This window comes from Salvelinus fontinalis, chromosome 26 (assembly GCF_029448725.1).
Source record: "Salvelinus fontinalis isolate EN_2023a chromosome 26, ASM2944872v1, whole genome shotgun sequence".
NCBI classification, from domain to species: Eukaryota; Metazoa; Chordata; class Actinopteri; order Salmoniformes; family Salmonidae; genus Salvelinus; species Salvelinus fontinalis.
Window position 1 is genome coordinate 12,930,786 of NC_074690.1, and position 16,180 is coordinate 12,946,965.

The 16,180-nt window shown below is 43.2% G+C and overlaps 1 protein-coding gene across 6 annotated transcripts in view; it reads right to left on the reverse strand.

The window, feature by feature from the left end:
- LOC129823659 (partitioning defective 3 homolog) overlaps nt 1-16,180 on the reverse strand; it is a 219,398-nt gene that overhangs the window by 46,429 nt on the left and 156,789 nt on the right. For all 6 annotated transcript variants that reach the window (XM_055882545.1, XM_055882543.1, XM_055882544.1 and 3 more), the window contains one exon: nt 7,030-7,284. In XM_055882545.1, coding sequence (XP_055738520.1) covers nt 7,030-7,284 — 255 coding nt within the window. The remainder of the gene's footprint in view (nt 1-7,029; nt 7,285-16,180) is intronic.

Below are 16,180 nucleotides of genomic sequence, written 5' to 3' on the forward strand. Positions count from 1 at the left end.
TCCTCCTCCTCCTCTCTCCCTATGATCAGACCCAGACATCTAGCCAGAGGAGAGAGCAGACCTGGGTTCAAATAGTATTTGAAATCTATGACATACTTTGAGGGTTTGCTTTAGCCTGCCTAGTGTCAGTTGAGCAGGGATTGCCCTTTAAATTGGTTTCATTTCTCCAGACAAGATCAATAAACAGGGCTAAAGTACTTGAAAGATTTCAAATAGTATATGAATTCAGGTCTGGAGGAGAGCTGGGGATTTATGAGTAGAGATGAGCCACAGCCCTGTATGACCTGTCCTCTCTGATGTGCAGTGTTGTCTAGCAACGGGAGTCCACAGCTCAAAGGTCTTCAGTCAAATAGTTTATAATTCCCTTCCTCTCCTCAACGTGTTAATGTCATAATACGGTCCAGTTTAGGGGGAGTTAACACTCTGGTCTGGAGGAGAGGGCAGGGCACTGAACCTCCAGCGGTGGATTATTTTTTGATATCACATAGGTTGCATCTCAATTGGCACCCTATTCCCTATACAGGGCACTACTTTTGACCAGTGCCCATAGGGAATAGGGTGAGGAGTAGGGAATAGGGTACCATATGATGCAGACTTTATAGAAAAAGCATCCAAACACCAACGACTGGTGATTGGTGTAAATGTGGGTCGGCAGGCTTCAGTGTTACATGGTCAGTGGTGGTGTGTGACGTGAACCCAGGCAGTCCACAGGAGAACTCAAACCAAATGTGTTTTTAGCTGGATGGATCCAGAAGTGAAGGAGCCAAGAGGAAATAATGTCAGAAGTAATAATGAGGCCAGTGGCATGAAAGACAGCTAGGACGTTGGAAATGCAAATGTTGAAACCACTTACGGATTGTTTTTTAGGATGGATCAAAAACAAGTGGATTCAAATACATATACCATGAACATAGTAGTGTAATAATATTGCTGCTATTCCACCAGCCTAGCGTGTCAGTGGAATAGGCCTTCAGACAGTGACCCCAGAGGGAAGCCCCTATTATTGCACGAATAAGGACTCCGTCCACCTGGAACCAGATATAAGAGGAGAGAGGACTACATCATTCTGTCAGACATCAGACAGGGTCAACACCGGGCAGCACAGCTGGCCATCTAACTGTCCCTGAATGACCAGAACATTTTCTGTGCTGTGTGTGTGTGTGTATACACGCCACACTGAGCCAAAGGTTCTTTGATAATCAGATGTCTGTTGGGTTCAGATGCATTATCCAACCCCCAGAGGAGTTCTGTCTCTCTGGGTAGGGTCCTGCACTGAACAGTAAGCCACATTCTTCACAAATGGAGCAGCCTTCAAATAAAATGACAAGATAGAAAATCCATGGTCACTGAGGGAATACATACTGTAATGGTATTCCACCATTTAGTTTCAGTGGGGCTTTAGCGTCCATCCCTTAAGCCTACATTTCATTAGGATAATAAAATCATTTTGGTAAACTGTACTCATCTCAGTATTCCATACATTTCAATAAAGTCTAGATTAAATACATAATACAAAAAATTGCTGTCTGCGATGTCCTAATTTAGCTGGCTATTACTGAAAGCACCAGTCCTTTAACATGATCATCCTAAAAAAAAAAAACTCAGGGTTGACTAAACAGCAGCATATTGGAGGGCTCTAACCTGATTTACTGTACATTACTGTGTGTGTGATAGAAACAGGAGTAATTCTGATCCAGCATGAAAACAGACAGACCGATACAGTAAACAGATTTGAGGCTTATCATATGTTAGTAGGGAAGGATAGGAGACACAGGCAGCATCCTGAAATAGTAGTAGTGAACTGTATAGGGAATAGTGTGACATTCTCACCCATCCCACTCACATTCACACAACCTTCTTTTCAGCTTTAAACCTTGATGTTGTCAAGGTAAATAAGAGCATCAAAACCTTTTTAGGACTGGAACTAAGCTGTATAAAACGCCAACAACCTAAGCAGAACAGTGAAAACAAACGAGATGAAGGCAATGGCCATAGAGTTATACTCTCCCACATTCAGACAGGATTAGAGCTGCACAATTCCAGTAACTTTTCCCAAATTCCCAGGTTCTCTCTAAATCCCGGTTGGAAGATTTACGGAATCAGGAGAGAAACAGCAGGAAATCCAAAACCCTCCAACCAGGATTTCTGGAAAACCTAGGCATTTTGGGAAAGTAAGCAGGATTTTGCAAACCTAGACAGGATTTCTATAGAATCATACAGAGTCCAGCCCTGCCTCCCTAGAGGTTGTTGGCCAGGAAGGAGCCCTGGATTAGGCAGAGAACAGAATGTCTCCCCTATAGATTAACTAAGGGATGACTGTCACAGAAGAGCAGATGGGAGATGATAGTAGCTGATCGTTAAAATCTGCAGCCACATATTTAAACAACAGTCACTGATATTACCTAATACATCACACGATGGTTTACTGAGTAAAGACTCTGTAATAAACCGTTAATTACAGTAACGGGTCCAAGAGTGCAACAGCTATATATTCTGTCTGCGTCCCAAATGCCACCGGTACTTCAAATATATTGCACTACTTTTGACCAGACCCCATAGGCCATAGGGCACGGCAAAAGTAGTGCACTATATTGGAAATAGGATGCCATTTGGAACGTTCCTAAAAAACAGATTGATAATCAGCAGATAAAGACATTAGCAAGAGGTCAAACGTTGGATTATAGTTTATCAAATGAACGTATCGTTTTAAATGACAGATGAGGTTTGTGTGTAGTGTCTACAGCTTATTCAGCCTGCTGTTTTAGTAACACTATTTCAACTACAGTGACTTTCTCTCAACACATTCTTACCGATTTCACGGTTTCTCTTAACAGTTTGGTTTTCCACAACACCCATTCTTTCCCCATCATCGTAGGTGGTAGAATCTGTGGCGTGTATGTGTGTGTGTGAGAGAGAGACTTGAGGGACTCCTGTTGGGTATCTGAAAGCACTGTCTGAATAAAGGGGGATTACCAGTGTGTTTACCCACGTTTTATGTGGGAATTAATTGCCCTCTTATGCGGGCGCGCACACACACACACACACACACACACACACACACACCCTCCTGAGTGGTCCCACATTCAACTGCCTTTTCTATTCATCTGCAAAGCTGAGCAGTCGGATCAAGGTTGAAGTGTCCCCCGTGGTGTGATGTTACTCAGTGTAGGGCCTTATCAGGCTCCCAGAACCTCATTATACAATCCAAATGTCACTAGTGCACTACTTTAGACCAGACACTATATAGGGAATAGGGTGCCATTTGTGACTGCCTCACAGATGCTGCTTGGCTAGCTGTTTCATATAATGCTTTGGGTGTGTTTGTGACTCGATGTGACCACTCCTATATGTTCCTTTGCTCCAAGGGCTTTTTCTTACAGGCCTAAATGAACATAATAGAGCAGATTCAATAATAACAGCCACAGAGAAGGGGAATCAAATCACATGAAATCCCACGGAGGGAGCATTCAACGAGGGTCTCTATTCTCCTGGAGGGGATAACAATACAGATACAGGAGATAATTCACCAGTTTAAACTCCATCATGTGATGGAACACTGCATTTGAGGAATTCACGATATATACACCAATGAAAGAACATGCCCACCTCTCTTGAACACATTAAAGGGGCAAACAGGGATTGGAACATCCTTTTTTTGGACATGGTGTATTTTTGATCTCATGGATGGTCTATGAATTTGAGAGTTGTTACATTACTTCAGCCCAGTTCCTCAGCTGTTTACCAAAAATGTGTTGGGTGACCGCTTTGTTGCTGTTCAAATCCCAGAATTCTCCCAGTGCTCTGTGGTTCTCACTAAAGTAGACTACATTGTTATGGCCAACTCAGTTGTTGCCAAGTACATAATTGCATTTTCAGTCTATTTGGGGGCTTAGGACTTACAAGGTTATGACAAATGTTACCAGATGTCAAATTTGAACTCAAGACCTTGTGAAATATACACAGTAATTGTGGGAAAAGGTTACTGAGAAGTTTGGGCTTTGCACAATATTTTCTTTGGCAGACGGAGTGGGCAAGTAGGACCAACCACAATATCCAGGAGAGGTTATGCAATTTGGCAGAGGACCATGAAGGACTAGCTCACAGAGAGAGAATATTCTTAACTTACAGCTACGGTACCGGCAATACAATAAATATAGGACCCCTACCAAAATAACAATTACTACACAACAAACAGAGTAATTTCAACATAAATAATTTTCTTTCACTCACTCTATAAATCCTTTACCAGGCAGCTCATACTAGCCCAGCCATGTTGCACTTCCATACTGTAGGCTAATACACAGTTCCAATGCCTTTGAACTCCACAAAAAGCTCTATGCTGTTTCAACTATGTTGCACCAGTATGGCTGCGTCTCAAACGGAACCCTATTCCCTATATAGTGCACTACTTTTGACCATAGTGCACTACTTTTGACCAGGCCCTGGTCAGAAGTAGTGCACTATATAGGAAATAGGGTGCCATTTAAGACTGCCTGTTGCAACAATATGATTGAGTTGACAGAAGTCAGTCATGGTTCTCAGGGTGGAGGAAATGGCTGACTTCTCCTCTGGGTTTCATGAAGATCCTGGCAGACTAATTTTACGCTGCACAGTTAAATTGAAAGTTCTGATGGTCCGTAGTTTTGCAAGCAACTACTGTAGGCAATTAGAAAATGAATTCCACTGTATATTTATGCAGCTGCAGGTTTGTTTTCCTTCTCTGCCAAGCAGACAAAAAGGGCAATGGGTGATGTTCTAGCTCTAAGAGGAATGAATGAGGGAGGAGACTAGGCCCCTAGCTGCACTATTCTGGCTTTCACATTTTGAGACGGACAAGGGCAGTTTAGACAGCACATCACCGCTCACTGTAATACAGGGTATGACTGTCCAATGTCCACCATTATCATAGTAACACATACCGTAGGTATTAGTGCCATGGACATGAGTAGATATATTGTGGGTCACATATCAATAACTAAATCAGTCTCTCAATCATAGCATTAGCCCTGAACTACATAGTAGAAGTCAGGCTTTTTTCCTCGGTCAAAAAAGGGCTTAGTAGGTGGACGTGGCAATGGGCGGGGTCGGTCTGGTGGAATTTTAGATAACATTTTAGAGGCCCCCACATTGGCGGTGTAGAGAATTTCCCGGAACTCTACACCTTTCTCTATGGAGCTGAATCGTTGTGGTGCATCATGAACACAAACATGAAGTCCTTGACTGTTTATTGAACAAGTGCTCTATGATATTGCTAGTCTCGTTCAACAGCAGCAGTGCATGGTAATGCTATTCACTTCTTCACACATCCTCGCTCTAGAACTACAGGTAACTGCCAAAATTAAGGAAACACTTGAGTAAATAAGGGATACAAAGTATATTGAAAGCAAGTGCTTCCACACAGCTGTGATTCCTAAGGTAATTAACATCCCATCATGCTTAGGGTCATGTATAAAAATGCTGGGTAGGCCATTATTTTGGGTACCATGGCTATGTCCCCATAGGATGACAATGCCCCCATCCACAAGTGGTCACTGAATGGTTTAATTAGCATGAAAATGATGTAAACCATATGTCATGGCCGTCTGTCACCTGATCTCAACCCAACTGAACACTTATAGGAGATTCTGGAGCGGTGCCTGAGAGAGCGTTTTCTCGTGGAAGAATGGTATGGCATCCCTCCAATAGGGTTCCAGACACTTGTAGAATCTATGCCAAGGTGTATTGAAACTGTTCTGGCTCAACACCCAATGAAGACACTATGTTGACACTATGTTTCCTTTCTTTTGGCATTTACCTGTATAACAGAACACTAATACTGTGGCAGCACAATCATTTACAAATCAATACTACATACAGCATTAATAATATACACACTGCTGTGAGTATAGGAACATGTGAAATAACACCCTGTATTCTCTTTAGCTAGAGAAATCACATAATTCATTCTGTAATGCGCTTCAGGCCATACAGACTTACAATTTAATACTGGGTCTGCGTCCCAAATGGTACCATATTCCCGATGTAGTGCACAAATACCTGGTCAAAAGTTGTGCACTATAGGGAATAGGGTAACATTTGGGACGCAGACACTGACTACTGCTGTAGACAGAGGGCACACAGGCGTATGGTTTCTCATAGCTTCATGTGTGATGTACAGTACTGTCACACTGAGTATGAATGAATACATGGTAGGAATACAGATCATTGATGTACGATTATATGTTGGAGTATTGTTGTAAAACCAATCTGGGACAATTAAGTTGAAAGTTGAAGTTGGTAAAATGAAAATATCTTCCATTCCACAACAGTCTAGGGAATGGTGTGAGATGATTGACAGATGCCAAACCTAAAGGAAAGTAAACCGGATCAGCCTGAGGACCAGACTTCGATTCTGAGCCCCAAACGGTTTATCTACAGTATGGCTGAGTCCTAAACCAGCACTATATTCTCTATATAGTGCACTACTTTAGACCAGGGCCTATAAAAGTAAAAGCGCAGCTATGTAGGAAATAGGGTGCCATTTGGGACGCATTTTATGAACATGCAACAGGAAGTGAAAATGTAAGTGAAAATGTAGAAATGTTGCCTTTCTTCCCCCCAGGACCAAGGTAATCACCAGTGAGTCCCTGTCAGTACAGTGGTGATATTTAACTGCCTTTCATTGCGGAGGTTATTTTCCTGGGGTGAGGTGTGTTGACTGGACTAAGACACTTCAGTGCAACAGTGTTTGGCCTAGCGTTACTTAGGCACAGCAAGATACTATTTTACCTATAAAGGAATGAGTTCTTCAACACCACTGAGGCTTGAACGATGGTCTTTAGCACGATGAATTGGTCCATAAAAACAATGTACCAGGCAGAAGTGCTAGTTAATAGTGCTTGATAGTGGTATTACTACCTCTCTTCATCAGCCCCGGGTTCAAAAACCAACCCTGCTCATCTGCCACTCCTGGTAGGATTGAGCAAATGGCCAAAGTATTTAAACCCAGTTCTGCCCCTCATAGCGTAGGACCGACCCTCGGCCCCCTACCTGTCGGCGGAGGGAGGGCGTCCGTTTGCGTTGCGGGCCTTGCCGACTTGTGTGTAGAGGGACGAGTCTTGGTGGTGGTGGTCGTTGTCTCGGGGGCTTTGGGGACGGCTGTGCCCGCTGCCCAGGGACGTGTCCAGGGGCCCGATGCCGGCATAGGGGTGCTCCTCGTCTCGGCTTAGGTTGATGTCCAGGATCTCAGCGTAGTCCCTCTCCCGTGCCTGCCGCTCCCGTAGCTCCTGGGTCTTAAGCTGGATCCTGGAGGAAAGGAGACAGGGAATGTTTCTTTATGGATTCAAAAGGAAAACTGTGGATGACACCCTATTGAAATCAAATGTATTTGACACATGCACTGAATGCAACAGGTGTAGGACTTTACTGTGAAATGCTTACTTACAAGCCCTTTCCAGACAATGCCAAATTAAAAAGAAAATGAGCACAAAAGGAAATAGTAACAATAAAATAATGAGGCTATATACAGAGTATACCAAACATTTGCACCCCCCTTTTGCCCGCAGAACATCCTCAATTCGTCAGGGCATGGAGTCTACAAGGTGTCGAAAGCATTCTACAGTGAAGCTGGTCTATGTTGACTTCAATACTTGCCACAGTTGTGTCAAGTGGGCTGAATGTCCTTTGGGTAGTGGACCATTCTTGATACACACGGGAAACTGTTGAGCATGAAAAACCCAGAAGCATTGCAGTTCTTGACACAAACCGGTACGGCTGTCACCTACTACAATACCCTGTTCAAAGGCACTTAAATCTTTTGTCTTACCCATTCACCCTCTGAATGGCACACATATCTCAATTGTCTCAAGGCTTAAAAATCCTAACCTGTCTCCTCCATCTATACCAATTGAAGTGGATTTAACAAGTGACATCAACAAGGGACCAAAGCTTTCACCTGATCAGTCTATATGTCATGGCAAGAGCAGTTGTTCTTCATTTTTTATATACTCAGTGTACAAGGACTTCCAGTACAGAGTCAATGTGCTGGGGTACAAGGTAGCTGAGGTGATTGAGGTAATATGTACATGTAGGTAGGTGTACATTTACATTTTAGACATTTAGCAGACGCTCTTATCCAGAGCGACTTACAGTAGAGTGCATACATTTTATTACATTTTACATACTGAGACAAGGATATCCCTACCGGCCAAACCCTCCCTAACCCGGACGACGCTATGCCAATTGTGCGTCGCCCCACGGACCTCCCGGTTGCGGCCGGCTGCGACAGAGCCTGGGCGCGAACCCAGAGACTCTGGTGGCGCAGCTAGCACTGCGATGCAGTGCCCTAGACCACTGCGCCACCCGGGAGATTCAGGTGTAAAAGTGACTAGGCAATCAGGATAGATTATAAACAAATAAACAGTTGCAGCAGCATGTGTGAACAGTGTGAAAGAGTTTTAAAAAGTGTCTGTGTGGAGTCAATATGCATGCGTATGTTTTGTGTGTGTAAGCATATGTAGTATCTATGTAGACTGTGTGACTGTGTAGAATGTGTGACTGTGTGGGTAGAGTCCAGTCAGAGTGCATAGTGCAAAAAAAAAAATCTATGCAAATAGTCCGGGAAGCCCATTTGATTAGCTGTTCAGTGGTCTTATGGCTTGGGGGTAGAAGCTGTTCAGGAGCCTTTTTAATCCCAGACTTGGCGCTCCGGTACCGTTTGCCGAGCGGTATCATAAAGAAAAGTCTATGACTTTGGTGGCTGGAGTCTGACCATTTTTAGGGCCTTCCTGACACCGCCTGGCATATAGGTCCTGGGTGGCAGGGAGCTTGGCCCCAGTGATGTACTTAGCCGTACGCACTACCCTATGTAGTGCCTTGCGGTCGGATGCCAAGCAGTCGCCATATCAAGCGGTGATGCAGCCAGTCAAGATACTCTCAATTGTGGGCCTCCCGGGTGGCGCAGTGGTCTAAGGCTGTGCCACCAGAGACTCTGGGTTCGAGCCCAGGCTCTGTCGCAGTCGGCCGCGACCGGGAGGTCCATGGGGGTGACGCACAATTGGCCTAGCGTCGTCCGGGTTAGGCCGGTAGGGATATCCTTGTCTCATCGCACACTAGCGACTCCCGTGCTTCTACACCTGCATTCTAGCTGTTTGGTGTTTTAAGCTGGGTCTCTGTACAGCACTTCGAGATATTAGCTGATGTACGAAGGGCTGTATAAAATAACCTTGATTGATTGATTGATTGTGGCGGGCGGGGCGCAGTGCACGCTGACCAGGTTGCTAGGTGTACGGCGTTTCCTCCGACACATTGGTGTGGCTGGTTTCCGGGTTGGATGCGTGCTGTGTTAAGAAGCAGTGTGGCTTGGTTGGGTTGTGTTTCGGAGGACGCATGGCTCTCGAACTTCGTCTCTCCCGAGCCCGTACGGGAGTTGTAGCGATGAGACAAGACAGTAACTACTAATAATTGGATACCACGAAATAAAATAAAAAATAAAATAGATACTCTCCATTGTGCAGCTGTATAACTTTGAGGATCTGAAGGCCCATGCCAAATCTTTTCAGCCTCTTGAGGGGGAAGAAGCATTGTTGTGCCTTCTTCATGACTGTGTTGGTGTGTTTGAGTACGCAGTCCTGGTAATCAGTCTGGGTCTGCGGCCTTATGAATGTTAGCCTGTTTAAAAGGTCTTACTCATATCGGCTACGGAGAGCGTGATCCCAGTCATCCGAAACAGCTAGTGCTCTTATGCATGGTTCAGTGTTGCTTGCCTCAAAGCGAGCTTTGAAAGAATTTAGCTTGTCTGGTAGGCTTCCCTATATAGTGTACAGCTTTTGACCAGAGCCCTATACAGTGAATAGGGTGCATTTGAGACAAACATTTTTACATCCTTATTGTAAAAGGCGGCTGCCCTTCTTTCTATAACACTTATGTATTTTTAAACCCTTGTGTAAACTTTCCACTGCTGCAGTGAACTAGTTAGAAATTCTGTGGAGGTCTGAGTAGGCTACCTTGGGAAGGGTGGAGAAGCAGAAACTTTAACCTAATCAATGTCTGATCTGTAATGGCAGTTCCTTTCCCAAGGATCAGTTGGGATTTGCAATTCCTCCGGTAAAACACATATTGATTGGTCAAGGCCAGAGGCTAGAGAAAATCCACCTCTAATTGACTGTCTGTATGAATTTACTCCTCAGGTGAGGGTCAGGGCCTTCTCTTCACAGCTAGACAGAAAAAACAGAATTGTTTAGGGAGTCCTAAATGGCACCATATTCCCCATATAGTGCACTAGGCCTGGTCAAAAGTAGTGCACAATATAGGGAATATGGTACCATTTGGGACACCGACAAGCTTCTGTCTGGTGAATCAACTGTCCGGAATATATTATGTATACATCTAATCCCAAATTCCTTTCATTCAGTATGTTTTATCATTATTGTGTAGCTTTTACCACCAAGCAGGGGTGTAAAGTACTTAAGTAAAAATACTACTTAGGCTATTTTTGGGGAGTATCTGAACTTTACTATTTATATTTGACAACTTTTACTTCACTAAATTCCTAAAGAAAATATACTTTTTACTCTATACATTTTCTTTGACACCCAAAAGTACTCGTTACATTTTGACCACTTGGCAGGACAGGAAAATGGTCCATTTCACGCACTTTTATAGAGAACATCCCTGAACACCTGTGCTTCCTCTGATCCGACGGACTCACTAAACACACATGCTTTGTTTGTAAATTATGTCAGTGTTGGAGTGTGCCCCTGGCTATCCGTAAATAAAAAAAAATAAAAAAGTGCCGTTTGGTTAATAAGCAATTTGAATTTTTTTATACGTTTAGTGGAGTATATTTTAGCAATGACATTAACATTTGATACTTAAATCAATATGTAACTTTTTGGGCGATCAGACAAAATTCACAGAGCAATGTGAGTTATAGATTGATCACTACTTGAAAACAAGTCTAAGAAGGGGTATATCTGTTCTATGTGCACTATTTCTATGCTTCCCGTTCTTTAGTTTTGCGTCTTTTACTTTTGGTTTCGTACACCAGCTTCAAAACAGCTAAAACAACATTTTTGTTTTTTGAAAATATATTTCACAGTGATTGATGGTACAATGATTCTCTACACTATACTAGCTTATTTTGTAACAAAATGAAAATTAGCAAACTACTAGAGTTCTAGTAACCATAATATGGCAGAACTATTTCTACTTAGCGCAACCAGGTATATTTAAAACCTAATACTTTTACTCAAGTAGTATTTTACTGGGTGACTTACTTGAGTCATTTTCTATAAGAAGTATGTTTACTTTTACTCAAGTACGACAATTGGGTACTTTTTCCACTGCTGTCACCAAGGGACATCACATTATCGTTACACAGTGAACACAATGGAACATTGTGTTCTGGGTGGAAAATAAGGAAAGGCCTCTCACCAACCCTGGTTCTTATTCCATCTACCCCCCCCCCCCCCTCCTTCCCTAGTATAGAACCCATTATAGCTCCTAGCCACCTTCTCTTTGCCAAGTAGAGATATTTCCATCTCTCATCAGGGCCAATCATTAAGACCTCGGAGGGTTTCCTCACAGAAACATGTCAGGGCTAAGGCCATTGTTTGGTCCAACGGTTAACTCAGTCCTTCTTTCTGGCTGGCCCATTTGGATAGAGGCTCAGGATTATGACATGTGTTGGCACTTGCTATTCTCTAGATAGAATATCTCATTTGAATGGATTTGGGAACAATTAGCATTTTTGTGGTACAAGGTAAACAGAGCTTGAATTTGAGGACGCCAATTCTGCTGTAGTGGTTCTTTCAGAAGATGTAGAATTTGAAATTGTACAGGCTTTCATGTCAAGGCAGCTGCTGTTGTAAGGAGACAAATTCATTCCGTCGGTCTAGCTAGCCTGCTAAGAACATAGCATTGGTGACCCCTCCACCTCCCTTCCATGGAAAGGCTTCCGAGGGAGCAGATTGCCATGTCTGCCCTCATCAGCAGCACAGTGTTTCCCATCACTAGCTTACTACACTCCCAACACAAACCTTGTTTTCTCCCGGTTTAAAGAAAGATCTCTCAAGAGCCCGTTTCCTTCTGGTAATGTAGGTATTCACTGAGTCTACATACAAGCTTTAGCGTGTCTTCACTCAGGGCAGGCTACAGTGCTAATGTGTTTTAAGAGGACTGTGTTCCCCCCAAAAAATCCTAAACATAATATTATTCAAAAGATTGCTTAGTCTATTCATCTCAGCGACTGCCTGGAATATGTGATGAGCTCTTTTCAAGCTCATCAGGGAAATATTAATGCCTTTATGGAGACATTTTTCCCCGTATAATGACTATTTTATTTCACACTTAAATGGAAAACCCTTTTGACTTACCATTTCATTATGCACATTTCTTGAGGCATAATTATTTAGATTTCCCTGTTGAGTGCTAGACGAGACAAACCAGTCTGTCCTCCTTTCTCTTTCCCTCGTTCCCCGGCAGTAAAGAGGCCCAGAGAGAAGCAAGGGGATGATAATTGCTAGTTTAAAGGTTGATAATTGGCGTAGCTGTAATTATGTGCTCGTTGAGGTACTCCCTCCTTGCACTTAAAATGAATACCTTAGCTGTTCACCAAGGAATGGTCTGTAGAGAGAGGGGTGGTGGAGTAGGTAGATATCACACTGAGAATACAAGTGTTTCATCTGGATAAGAAATGAAGCATGATTGATGAAACACTCACACTGACTTACTGTAACTTGAGATCCATCTAGAGATTAGTAATGAATGTGATCAAAAATGTACAGAGGACATTTTGTGTTTAATGCAGAGACCTATATACCAAAGTGATGCAGATATATACTCCATGACCAAAAGTATGTGGATACCTGCTTGTCGAACATCTTTATTGCAAACTCATGGGCATTAATAAGGAGTTGGTTCCCCCTTTGCTGCCATAAGAGGCACTCTTCTAGGAAGGCTTTCCACTAAATGTTGGAACATTGCTGCGGGGACTTGCTTCCATTCAGCCACAAGAGCATTAGTGAGGTCGGGCACTGATGTTGGGCGATTAGGCCTGGCTCACAGTCGGCGTTCCAATTAATCCCAAAGGTGTTGGATGGGGTTGAGGTCAGGGCTCTGTGCAGGCCAGTCAAGTTCAGTCAAGTTCTTCCACAACCATTTCTGTATGGACCTCGCTATGTGCACAGGGGCATTGTCATGCTGAAACAAGAAAAAGGCCTTCCCCAAACTGTTGCCACAAAGTTGGAAGCACAGAATTGTCTAGAATGTCATTGTATGCTGTAGCGTTACGATTTCTCTTCACCGGAACTAAGGAGCCTAGCCCGAACCATGAAAAACCACCCCAGACCATTATTCCTCCTCTACCAAACGTTACAGTTAGCACTATGCATTCGGGCAGGTAACCCAGATTTGTCCGTCAGAATGCCAGATGGTGAAGCGTGATTCATCACTCCAGTCCAATGGCGGCGAGCTTTACACCACTCCAGCTGACACTTGGCATTGCTCATGGTGGTGTGCGGCGGCCCCGCCATGGAAACCCATTTCACGAAGCTCCCGACGAACAGTTATTGTGCTGACGTTGCTTCCAGAGGCAGTTTGGAACTCGGTAATCAGTGTTGCAACCGAGGACAGATGATTTTTTATACGCTACGTGCTTCAGCACTGAGTGGTCCCGTTCTGTGAGCTTGTGTATCCTACCACTTTGCGGATGAGGTGTTGTTGCTCCGAGACGTTTCCACTTCAAAATAACAGCACTTACAATTGGTCAGAGCAGCTCTAGCAAGGCAGAAATTTGACGAACTGACTTATTGCATCCTATGACGGTGCCATGTTGAAAGTCACTGAGCTCTTCAGTAAGGCCATTCTATTGCCAATGTTTATCTATGGAGATTGCGTGCTGTGTGCTCGATTTTCTACACCTGTCAGCAACTGGTGTGGCTGAAATAGCCAAATCCACTAATTTGAAGGGGCATCTACATACTTTTGTATATATAGTTTATCTTCAATAATGGCTACTACAGTAAATCTGAATTGACAGTAAGTCACGTCAGATTTATTCATACAAGTGTTTCCTATAGGACTGATAATGATTTCTGGGTGTCTCAACTCTCGGTATTTCATGACAAGATCATTAACATAAGTATAGCCATTGCTTATGATCTAAATAAATTGTGCATCGATTCACCTTGCAGTATATTTCTTTCTGAATCCATAATCTGCAACACTTATTAGCCGAGAGCCCAAAGCAGAGGGAGCTATTTTGTTGATGTGAATTTATAATGGCAGTTCCTTTGATTTGGTCTCCATGTCCAAGTGATTGGCTGTGCATCAGCACTGTAATGACATGATACGTAGAAATGGAAGTGTTGTGATGAGTGTGATCATTATCACCCACAGCCAGGGCACTAAATATCTGGGCTTCAAAAGAAGCTCTCATGTCAATGATTGCCCCCAAAACTTTCAGGCCTTTATTAGAGGGTAAATCAAAGGAAACACTCAGTGCTGCAGTAGGGTGGTGTATATCAAGCACCAACAACACACTCCCTCTCTCTATTCTTTGGTTGCATCCCAAATAGCACCCTATTCCCAATATAGTGCACTACATTAGACCAGGGCAACTATATAGGGAATAGGGTGCCACTGGGACTCTCACCCGGTCTCTTGCGTATGTGTGGATGTTGCTTTTAGTTGACTTGTGGGATCACAGAAAAGGATGGAGTCATTGAGACAGAGCAAAGTAAGACAGGCTGGGGAACGAAGACAGAGCAAGCTCTTTCAGTGAGGCTTCCCAATATGTTGACCCTTGAACTTTCTTTGGCTCCTGGTAGAAACAGAAAATACTATGTGACTGACCAGAAAGCCCTGTTAATGGCTTTAGTTTAGCATCAATGGTACATTTCAGTGACAGCCATGTCTTGTGCAATATCCTATTTGACCTCTAGTAGTATAATTTACTGTATGGGGCCTATATAACTAAGTACTACTAAAAACACCATTTTTATTTTGAGGAATCCATGGTTGTGTCCCAAATGCAGTAGTTGGAGAGGAGAGGAAGCAGCGAAGGCACACAACAACATGTCATAAAAAGGTGAGAACTTCGCAATATTCAGTTGCATTTTGTCAAACCAGTTATTACTCAACATCATAAGGTGCTATCACAATGTGAATAATCGCCCTCAAAACCGATATCTGAACTTTCTAATAATGTGAAACACAAGTGTTAAATACCATGTTTTAGGGGCAGTGATCATGCACCTAAAACACATGTACAGTTGAAGTCGGAAGTTTACATACACCTTAGCCAAATACATTTAAACTCAGTTTTTCACCATTCCTGATATTTAATCCTAGTAAAAATTCCCTGTCTTAGGTCAGTTAGGATCACCACTTTATTTTAAGAATGTGAAATATCAGAATAATAGTAGTGTGTGATTTATTTCAGCTTTTATTTCTTTCGTCACATTCCCAGTGGGTCAGAAGTTTACATAGACTCAATTAGTATTTGGTAGCACTGCCTTTAAATTGTTTAACTTTGGTCAAACATTTCTGGTAGACTTCACAAGCTTCCCACAATAAGTTGGGTGAATGTTGGCCCATTCCTCCTGACAGAGCTGGTGTAACGGAGTCAGGTTTGTAGGCCTCCTTGCTCGCACACGCTTTTTCAGTTCTCCCCACAAATTTTCTATAGGATTGAGGTCAGGGCTTTGTGATTGCCACTCCAATACCTTGACTTTGTTGTCCTTAAGCCATTTTGCCACAACTTTGGAAGTATGCTTGGGGTCATTGTTCATTTGGAAGACCCATTTGCGACCAAGCATTAACTTCCTGACTGTTGTCTTGAGATGTTGATTCAATATATCCACATAATTTTCCTTCCTCGTGATGCCATCGTGATGCCATGTGAAGTGCACCAGTCCCTCCTGCAGCAAAGCACCCCCAACAACATGATGCTGCCAACCCTGTGCTTCACAGTTGGGATGGTGTTCTTCGGCTTGCAAGCATCCCCATTTTCCTCCAAACATAACAATGGTCATTATGGCCAAATAGTTCTATTTTTGTTTCATCAGACCAGAGGACATTTCTCCAAGAAGTACGATCTTTGTCCCCATGTGCAGTTGCAAACCGTAGTCTGGCTTTTTTATGGAGGTTTTGGAGCAGTGGCTTCTTCCTTGCTGAGCGGCCTTTCAGGTTATGTTGATAT